At 49.8% G+C, this 10,291-nt stretch overlaps 1 protein-coding gene across 1 annotated transcript; it reads right to left on the bottom strand.

Annotated features, from left to right (window-relative positions):
* Positions 1-263: 263 nt before the first annotated feature.
* Positions 264-7,009, bottom strand: GRP (gastrin releasing peptide; the record flags this gene model as incomplete). Its single annotated transcript, XM_084252707.1, has 3 exons — positions 6,476-7,009; positions 1,358-1,581; positions 264-320 (listed from the first exon to the last, which is right to left on the bottom strand). The coding sequence occupies exons 1-3, from the start codon at positions 6,846-6,848 to the stop codon at positions 264-266; spliced, it is 654 nt and encodes a 217-aa protein (XP_084108833.1). The 5' UTR covers positions 6,849-7,009.
* Positions 7,010-10,291: the final 3,282 nt, after the last annotated feature.

The raw sequence follows: 10,291 nt of genomic DNA, 5'->3' as shown, positions 1-10,291 counted from the left end.
AAGATCCCCTCAGGGCTGTGTCATCCACCCACAAAGAAGGGAGCTGGTCACACAACACCTGTGATACAGGTAGGGACAAGAGACTCTGCCTGGGTATTGTACAAAATCCATACTTAATTCTGTACTACTTCATTTAACCCAGATTTCCTTTTCTGAATAAAGGTAACCAGATTCTAGATGCTGAATATAACATGAACTTTTAATCTGCATTTAGCACAGAGAATGCACAGAAGAACAAAGGGCAGTGAGACCGAAAGTGTCCCTCAGAGTGTGGCAAAAGCCCACCAGGCCTCTGTGAGCGGGGTCATCGCCCAGAGGAACTGCCATGAGAGAGGGATGAGGGAGTCCCAGCTCTGAGAGTGGAGAACATTGCATTTACTATTGGAAACAGCCAGAAGCAAGGCTGCTACTTGTCCTGCATCCTTCATATTTCAGATCAATGAGGATGTCCCTACCCCAAATGATGTCCCCAATAGCAGGAGACTGTCCAAGGCCCCAGGATCCTGCCATGGCTACATCTGCTTGCTCACCTCTAAAATGGAGAGAATTTAGAATCTTCCTCCTAAGACAACTATGGGCATTAACTGAGAAAAATGAAGGTAAATCTCTTCAGCTAGTACTCACAGTAGAAACTCAGTAAAACTAGTTATTATGATGATTACAGTGCCCTAATTATTTTTTTACCCTTTTTCATAAATTTCATGGAAGTAGAAGTTAATGAGAATCACTTCGTTTTCAGTTCCCTTGCTTTCTTCTTCGAAGGTTTATTCTCTCCTACTTCCTGTAGCCAAATGATGCCATTTGGTAGGACTCTCTTCCCTGTCCTCTACAGAATTACACACAGGCATGCACCAGTTGACTCGGTGTGTTTGCCAAGTTTTGTAATATTTGGATGCGAGCTGAACTAGGTAATCTTGGAACAAACTCTAAGATGTTTTGCGTGACGGGTGGCAAACAAGAATTCTCTCCTCTAAAAATATCTGAAAGAAACATCTGTAGACCCACAAGGTTTGCTCAAATAATCTATGGCCTCACTATCAAAATATTCCGGTAGATTTTAAAAATGCCATCAATGCACAATTGCTAATACAATTCTCAATATTCCTAGAGTGGAGTTTGCAACCTTTGGATATGCTGAGAGGAAGAACAATGTTTTATGTCCAAAGAAAGGGCAGCATGGGAACGGTCTAGTCATTTTCTGAGTGTGTTAGTGTCAGCCTAATGCAGCGGGGCGAAAGCTCACATCCAAGACAATTTTATTCTTTCTGCTCAAATGGCCCCTCATTCCAACTCTCCCCAAACACCTCCATCCCCAACTCCTCCAGTCTGTTCTTACACCTTTGTGCTTTGAACTCACATCTTTGACGGTCCTGTTATCCTCTGAATCCCAAGTAGTCTGGTGACTGCCCAGGGGTTCCCAGTGAAGTGACCGATGGCTTCTGGTTCCCTTGGCTTCCAAGAAGTGGAGCAAATTTCTTGTGGCTTCTTCCCAGCTCACGTACTCATGTGGCTGCTGCTTCAGATTCCCTCCCTCATAAATATATGAGGACTCTCCTGTGCTCTTTTTCCCCATTAAGTGCCCTATAAAAAAAAAAAAGAAAGAAAACAGAGTGACTCAGATTTAAATCAGGGGAATGAATGACTGAGAAATGAAAAAGGACACCCATTATGTTTATGCTATTTGCTCTTAAATGCAGAATATTTAGCATTTTATTATTAGGAGCTAGTTGATACATACTGTTAGATTTTACTCCCTGGTTAAAATGTGCAATGAGTTGGAGGAAATTAAGAATGTGACTCAGGAGTGGAAGCACCTCAATTAACTATCCAGGGGACCTCTGCCAAGACATTTATCATCCCTAGTCTTCACTTTTATCAACTATAAAAAGAACGGTTGTACTAGATGAAATCAAACGAATCTTCCTTATCTAAAATTTCTATCACCAATTCTGTGTGCACTGAATTCTATTCCCAACTGAATGGTGGAGTTAACCTCCCCAGTCAATTGTGAATTGCTACTGAACATAAAAGTGATGATGCTTTCTTTGTGTGATTAAAAAAGAAGTACTGCTTTCCTCTCTTTCTTCTTAAGGTAATACAAATGTATCAAAGGAAATTATTATTTAAACTTTCTCAGAGTTTTAGTTGTGATCAAGTCAAGGAAATGTCACCTAGAAACTACAGTTTGGTTAGCATTTAGTTGAAAACAAGTTCTGACCAACATTTCTCAGCCACAAAAGTGCAGAACAATCTCTTGGATGTCGAAAAGCATCATGGGAAGTCTCTAGATGGCTCCAGGAGGTGGCCCTGCCACCTGTAACACCTGCCACCTGTAACACTTGCCACCTGTAACACCTACCACCTGTAACACCTGCACTTGTAAGCAAAAGCTGCAATGCAGGAAGCCTTGACTAAAGTGAAGGACATTCATGTGTGTAAGTGGGGATTGTTCTGGCATGAGAATTCAAAGTCCACATTCACAGCAGTGAGTTTGTCTATTCACATGATCATATTTATTTTCTTTAGCTGATTTCTCCCACATCTATCACGGATCTTTTAGCACTTTCATGTTTCTCATATAAATAAAACCATCGTGCTTTTGATTTAAAGCTCTCCAGGGAAGAGCTCTTTGTGATTCTAACGTTGACTGACATTATAAGTATTGAAGTCAATGTTAAATACTTGTACAAATAATAGGGAATAATAGTTGATGGGCCTTTTGTCACTTAAAACAGCCCCATCCCAGCAGCTCTTTCCCTCACTGTGACTTTATTACTGGATGTGTATTGTAATGTATAATCTATAGGTTGTTTAGATGTGGATTATTTCATTTGATCTGCACTGTAACCAGTTTGATGAAAATGAGATTTGCCAAAGGTCACAGACATGTGAGCAAAGATCTAGGATTAACATCAGCTCATTGTCCAGACTCTACAATGTTGCACTGCTTTGACGAGTCTCATCATCCTAGGACAATAGGACAGTCAGAAATCATTCTGGTTCTGGAAATAAGGAGCAGTAAAGACTACAAAAGGCTCTCTAATATATAAATAAAGATAGATCATGTGTCAGTATATCATGACACATTATGTGACCTAGAAAAATGAGGCCTGTGAGTATTGGGGAGAGTAAAAACGAGGTCTTACCGCCTTGCTGTGAGCACTTGCAAGTCACTTATGACATACGCTTCAACTATCAAGACTCTATTGAGGCCTCTGAACCAACTAAGGTTTGAATCCTGAGTGATGGGACTCCCCACTTATCTGCCTGGTCAACTCGGTGCCCGGATATCCACTAAATAACCTTGCATTTAGCTATAAGACTGATTAGGTTGCACAGCTTCCCAGGAAGACGCGAAGCATTTGGCTGTATTTATATGGAGGAAATTGAATCATGATGATGGGAAAGCAGGATTAGAATCTGATGCTCCCTACAATGACCTCAGTCACTTTTGCCCTCCTTAATTGGCCACCATCTGGTTAGGACGCTGGGAATGAGAAAGGGGTTGTGAGAAAGAAACGGGGGTGGGGGGGGTGGGCAATTAGGATTTTTTTGTAAATAACTTCATTTTTCTCATGCCTGAATACTTCTGTGATTTTTTTTTTCTGAAGAGGGAAGGTAAAGTAGTCCTTTATGCTATGATTTAACACAGATCCTTATGATATTGTACTGAATTTCAGTATTTGCCTAGTGGGTGGGTGGGTAGTGTTCAGATTTCCACCCCCAGATCCACAGACTGGTATTAAAGAAAGTGGGCCATCTCTGGCATCCCAGGGAAGCTCAGTTACCCTAAGTCCTATTTCACTTTGCCATTGGCTACTGTCAACGAAATACCTATCTCCATGGCAACGTGGCTACTATGCCCACTTCCACCTCTTCTCCCATCATCACTTATTATGTGACCATGTCCTAGGCATGGAGAGCTCAGCATAGACAAAAGCAAGCACTTGGAAAAAAAATAAAACCTTGCCCAGAGGGAAGAAAGCTTTTGTCCTTTTTAACAACTTCAAAATCCCACTAAAACTGGCAGGTTTGAAAAAACTGCATATCCTTGAGCTGAAAACTTGAAAATTACTGTAACTGAGGAAAGACATAAAGACATAAAGTGGTGACTACTTCTAAGAACTAGTTTTTCTGGAGTGATATTTAAACTGTGTTTCAGTTTCTGGAGAAGCACGAAACAGAAACCCTTTCTGACCTGAGCACTAGCTAATTCAGAGTTGATGTCTGCAGGTTCTCCTCACAGCGCCCGCATTTCTTAGGCTTGTGTTATGGCCGGTGTTTCATGGCACAAACCAAACATTTGCACCAGCTTCATCCAGTGGGTGAAACCACTTAACAAACCTGCAAATGAGTGCTGACCACTCCCTCATGGACACCAACAGGTAGTTTTAGTTTCGTCTAATGAAAACTAGACTGTATGGCTTCCGTAGTTGGGAGGACAGCCATTTACTTCCAATAGTGGAAAGTCAAATTTAAAATCTAACACCACCTTTCAAGCTTGCGAAGGTTCACATTCCAACAGAGGGCCTGTACCCAAAGCACACTTTTTCACAACTACAACATTCTCTCAGATCCAATGTGGTTTTCCATCTCTCCTCCCTGTGTCCCCTGTTCTTCATCAACTGCCCAGTCAGCCAAGAGAAGAAAAGGAACAAGAGTGTGGTTGAGAACAGGAGGGAAGTGAGAATATTCGAGGCTGATCAGTGTCCTCAGGGGTTAGGAATGCCCAAACACCCGGGGAGGAGTGACTGTATGTGGACGCTCTAAACATCTGGGACAGAGGTGCTGGGGAACACAGCAGCCAGGGTTGGCTTGCATCACTCCCAGCTACTGCTCTTGTCTCCCCCTTGGCCTGCAACTGGTTTTGTACTAAACCTTTTGAGTACAAAAATGGGCCCGAGGTGATAGGCTGGAAATCTGGAGTCCTGCTCCATCCTCCGGGGCCACTGGCTGGTGGCTGGATGGGACAATGGCCACTTGCTCTGAGCTCCCAGAAGCCCTAGGAAGCCTCCACTCTAGCTTTCTCTTTTAAAGTGAGGGAAGCTGGGCCTCCGCTGGTGGCTCAGTGGTTGAGTGCTGGGTTGAGAGGCTGCTCGCTCTGCAGCGCCAGTTCGATCCCTACCACCTGCGATCCCTACCACCTGCGATCCCTACCACCTGCGATCCCTACCACCTGCGATCCCTACCACCTGCGATCCCTACCACCTGCGAGGGTCCCACAAAAAAATAAATAAGGTGAGGGAAGTGGAGGTGATGGGGTGGGGAAGAGGCTGTTTCATCTTTACCATCCAACCTCTCCCTCTGTAGCCCCCCTCAGAGATCACAAATACAAATACTTTCATCCCAGCTGCTGCCAAGACCTGACAGATGTTTTTTTTTTTTTTTTTTTTTTTCAGTAACACCCCTGGGTCCTGGATTCTCTGAGAAAAGCACAACACACGGAGCTGAAGATGTGACGGTTCCTGTCTGAGCCCCATCACGTCTAAGGACACACACACACACACACACACACACACACACACACCCCCTTAAATCTTCTCTTTACCGATCTAGCCGCGTGCAGCGGGAGGGCTGGGCGCGAGGAAGTCGGGCGCTTTGCATCTGCCAGCGGCTGAGCTTGGCACAGCCGGAGCTCCCGGGTGACGCTGGGGGAGCGCGAGGCGGCGGGGCGGCCCCCTGCGTGGCTTGCTGGGTCTCCCCGCACCCCGCGGGGGCCTCCCCAACGCGCCGCGCCCGGACAGTCGCGCCCACAAGCCCCTGCCCGGGGAGGGCGCGCGTCGGCCGCGGGGCGCGAAGAGGAGCTGCGGGAGGGGCGAGGTCGGGCTGGGAGGGGGAGGAAGAGCGGGCGCCCAGGGGCGTGGGGAGCCCCGGGACGGCTTGGGGAGCAGGCGAGGTTCCCGAGCGTCCGGCCGCGTGGGAAGAGAGGCGGCGGGCGGCGGGCGGCGGGCAGGAAAGGCGGCCGCCGCCAAGGCGAGAGAAGCACCGAGCCCCGCCAGGCGCGCCGCAGAGCCCAGCGCGGGAGCCCCGCGGGGCCCCACACCTGTGGCTTTCCGGGGCGCAGCGGCGCAGCCCGGGCGCGCTGGGGTTGGCGCGAAGGCCTCCGGGCGGGGCCAGGGGCCGAGGCGCGCTCGGGACCACCCCGGCTCCCCAAAGTTGTCCCGGAGAGAACCGGGCCGCACGGGTTGACTCGGGGCAGGAAAAGAGCGCGCGCGGGGAGGGAGCGGGGCGCTCCTCCGGGGGCCGGGCGGGCGCCCCGGGGCAAGAGTGACGGGAACCGGGGCGAGCTGAGGGGCCAGTCCCCCCAAACCCCCGAGGGGGCGACGGCTCCCGGGACCGGGAAGCGCGGGGTGGAGTTTTCGGGGCACCGGGTGGTCCGGGCGGCAGGGCTGGAGCCATCCCAGCGCCCCGGGCCGGACCGCGGAGACGCGGGGGGACCGGGAAGCCGCGCGCCCCGGGCGCGCCGGACACTCACCCACCGCCCAGTGGTTGCCGCGCGGGTACATCTTGGCCAGCACGGTCCCTCCGTTCCCCGGCACCGGGGCGGCGGGGCCCCGCGGCGCCTGGCCGAGCACCAGCGCCAGCAGCACCAGCCGGAGCGCGCGGCCGCGCATGGTCCGGGCGGGAGCCGGGCGGGGAGTGCGCTCTGCCCGGGGAGCCGCGCCGGGACCCGACCGCGCAGGAGCTTCGCCGCCGCCGCGCGCGCCGCTGCCGCAGCCTCCTCGGGCCCCGACTTTATATGGGAGCCCCGGCGGGGGGGCTGGGGGGCTTTTGCACCGGGGACCCGGGCGCTCTGACGTCTCCCTATAGCGAGCCCGAGTTCTGGGATAACTGTCCGGGAAAATCATCCGTCTCCCCGCCGGGGGGTGCAAAGGCTGTGTTCCTTCGCCCTGTCTCTTTCCCTCCTCGTCCTGTTCGCCTCCGGCATTAGATTAATTCAGATCCTGGATCCTCCACGTCTTGGCGACGTGACAATTGAGGGAACTTCTTGCCCCAGCCTCACCGGCTGCCTCCCCTGTTTGCTGCCTTCCGATCCTGCAAAAGGGAGCGTTACCCTGATCGCTGGCACAGGGGTGGCCAGGTGCTTTGGGTTGGCCTTTGCTGGAGGGGTTTGGCATGGAAGAGCGAGGGACTTCTGGTTCTGTGACCCCCCCCCCAACACACATACTCCACACCCCCCACGGCCCTCCTCTGGGTCCCAGCCCTTATACCCCCCACTTCCTTTCCTTCCTGCAGAGCAGACCCTGTCACCACCAAGACCCCTGCCATCACCACCGCCAGTGATCCCTTCCCCCCACCCGGTGGTCACAGGTCCCTGTGCCCATCTGTGTGGTGAGCAGGAGGACTAAGCAGGAAGGATATTCTCTGTGAACAGAGCTAACAATAGTTTATTGTACACCTGGTCCTTTTCACAAGCACATTGCTTCCATGTAATAGATGGAGAAGCTGTTTCTATGCCAATTTCCCTAGGCTTGTGTCTACCAAAAAGTTCAAAGTGTCTCCAAACTGCTTACACACCTCTCTAGAGTCGTTCAGCCTTCCTCTGTTCCTTCGGTTCTCAGGCATAAGGAATGGCCACTGGGCCAAGTCTCCAGATTCTCAAGCAAAGGGGACGGGCACGGTGGCAGAGCAACAATAAATAGAAGCTGGTAGGAAGCTGTTGCCCGCATTCAGCTGCCAGAGCTGGGGGTGTGTTTGTGTGTTCCTGCGGGCCTAGTCCTCACCACGTGCTGGTGAATTGTTTCCTGGTGGGTACCTGCTGTTCCATGGCAACGCTGGTGTGGATATTAAAGATGTTGAAGTGGCACAATTTTCTCTGGATAGCTGGTGATTCTATACATTTGTGCTGTTCTTCGTTGACTCCATGGGCACAGAGCATGATTGACTGTTCTTGGACTTGGAAGAGAATTTCCATGCATGTGTCTGGCTATAGGATTTTTTTAATGCTAAGTTCAGGATCACTATTAGTACTCAAGGAAATATGATCATACTGTCTTGGGGGAGAAAGCCAAGTGAAAATTAAGAGGAAAAAGTCCATGGCTGGCCTGGACGCCTTCCCTCCTGGGTTCCCAGTTCTCTGCATTCAATCCCCGGCCCCATCAGTAAGCAGGTGTTCCACTGTCAGGCGTGTATCCTAGACTTGGCCCCTTGAGCTTGCCTGGGCACGTAGACTTGGTGCTACTCCTCTGTGTGTTTGCTGAGACTCTGGTGGAGTGCAGTAAGATTTGATGAATGAACCAACAACCTACAAATTGGTCAGTTAAAATGCCTTCTACAACTCTGGATCTTTACAAGAACATGAAGCTCTTCTTAGATCAACTTGTAGAAAAATGTCCTTTGCCCTTAGTTTTCAAATTACTTTAGAATATTAAATAAAGTTTTTCTCCCACGAGACCAAGGAGAAATGATTGTAAATACATTATAATGTAAGAATAATTCTATAGAGAGTGCAAGTCATCTGCTAATTCAGGCCACCACTGTTTCTTGTTGCAATCACAGGCCAGCATCTCCATTCACCTCAACTCTTGCTCTAAGCACCCCAGCCCATAGGTATTCTGCACCCAGCCTTGAGCTTGGCTGTGTGACTTGCCTTAGCGCTCAATATGGTGGTGCTTGTCTTTGTTGGGGCTGCCTTCAGTGTGCCTGGCCCAGTCCTATGCCTAGAGAAGGGGCTCAGCGGATGTGATAGAAGCATTGTTCTGACAGGAGCCTCTGTCCAGTCCCCTAACCAGAGAAGACAATGAATTTTTACCAGTTAAAGAAAGAAGCCATTGTATGTCTGATTCAGCCCTTATTGATGAGCCTCAGCGGACCCTGGCTGTGTAACCTCTCATCTCCCATTTAGAATCTGGCCCTGCCAGATACAGATGATCAATTTCCATGACTTAGGGGGAAGCTAAATTCCTACAAGCAAGAGATCTCACAGTGCAACAACACATCCGAAGGAGAGGTGTTTCTCTTTTGTGGTATAGTCCTGGGTCAGTGTTCTGTTTTGCCAGGCAGCTCAGCTCTACATGGATGCTCAGGAACCTGTGTTCATTGCACGTCATTCTCGGTCCTCTGTGGTTCCATGTTGTGCTGGTCCTCCAAGCAGTTCCTCGAGCAGATGAGGAGCTTGTACCAGTATGCAAATCAATACACTGCTTCCTTCGAGAATATCTTATCATGGAAAAGCATGTCCGCTGACCTAAGCAATGTGTTTAGTGCCGCCTCTGATATGCATTCTGGTACCAGCTCTTGTAGATGAGTAACAAGAAGATTGAGGATGAGCAAGTTATGCAGCATCCTAGCTTGCTGTGCCTGTTTGCATCACCCAGACTGCAGCTGGCCGGAAGGGGAAGGTGAGAAGTGACTCCTCTTTCTTACTCTTCAGCCCCAAGAAGCACTTACCTTTCCTGCTCACATTTTAGTGACAAAAACTCAACTACATGCTCACAGGTAATTGGGGCCAATTGTTCAATCTATCACAGTGCAGAGAAAGTGGAGGGAAAATGATACAAAGAGTAACCTCTATTAAAATAATCTGGCCAACAGGATGGTGTTCACTCTTCTTTGGCTAGACATCCCTGCAGGAGACCTTGGGGCCAAACACCCCACTCCCAGGTGGCTGTCTCCCCCAGGGGGCGCTGCACTCCCTGGGCAGGAAATAGACATCTTCTTAGAGTCATAAACAACTTAGCTGTCCCTTATGTCTTCTTGTTATACTTTACCCAGAACACTGCTCTGTGCTGTGATGTTGGGAGTCTTTCCCCAAAATCTTGGGCGATCTGGTCCAATCAGGCCCATTTGTAAGCTGGGGAGACATTCCCATTAAGCTAGTACAAGCAACGTGGGGTTTGTTCTAAAAATCCAATGGAGATTTCAGGAGACACAGATAGGAATGGGTCTCACGGGGGCTAGGACTGCCCTGACACCCCAGAGCTACTCCTCATGAGGTACTTCCTCCTTCCTCTCCACATCTGCTCCATTTTCCACCCTATGGGCTGCCATCTTGCCCAACCATATGTTTCCATTCCCACTCCTCATCATCCCCCACAGCGTGGTCCTCTGCACTCACCACAGTTTCCTCTACGAGGGTCAACTTCTTCCACACCCTTCTGTCTTCAGCCCCTGCTGCAAACTGCCTCCATCTTTCAGTTTCTTAATTCCTGATTTCCAAGGGAGAAACATGATGGACTCAGCTCGCTATCTTGAGCCAGACACACAATCGTAGAGTGCCCAACAGCTTACACATGAATGAGTCCCAAGTGTCCAGTCAACACTTGTCAGCGGCCAGGAAGACAGGGTGATG

Source organism: Talpa europaea (genome assembly GCF_964194135.1).
Source record: "Talpa europaea genome assembly, chromosome: 13".
In the NCBI taxonomy this organism is placed as follows: Eukaryota; Metazoa; Chordata; class Mammalia; order Eulipotyphla; family Talpidae; genus Talpa; species Talpa europaea.
The sequence above is the reverse complement of the archived record's forward strand: the minus strand, read 5'-3'. Positions and strand labels throughout refer to the sequence as shown.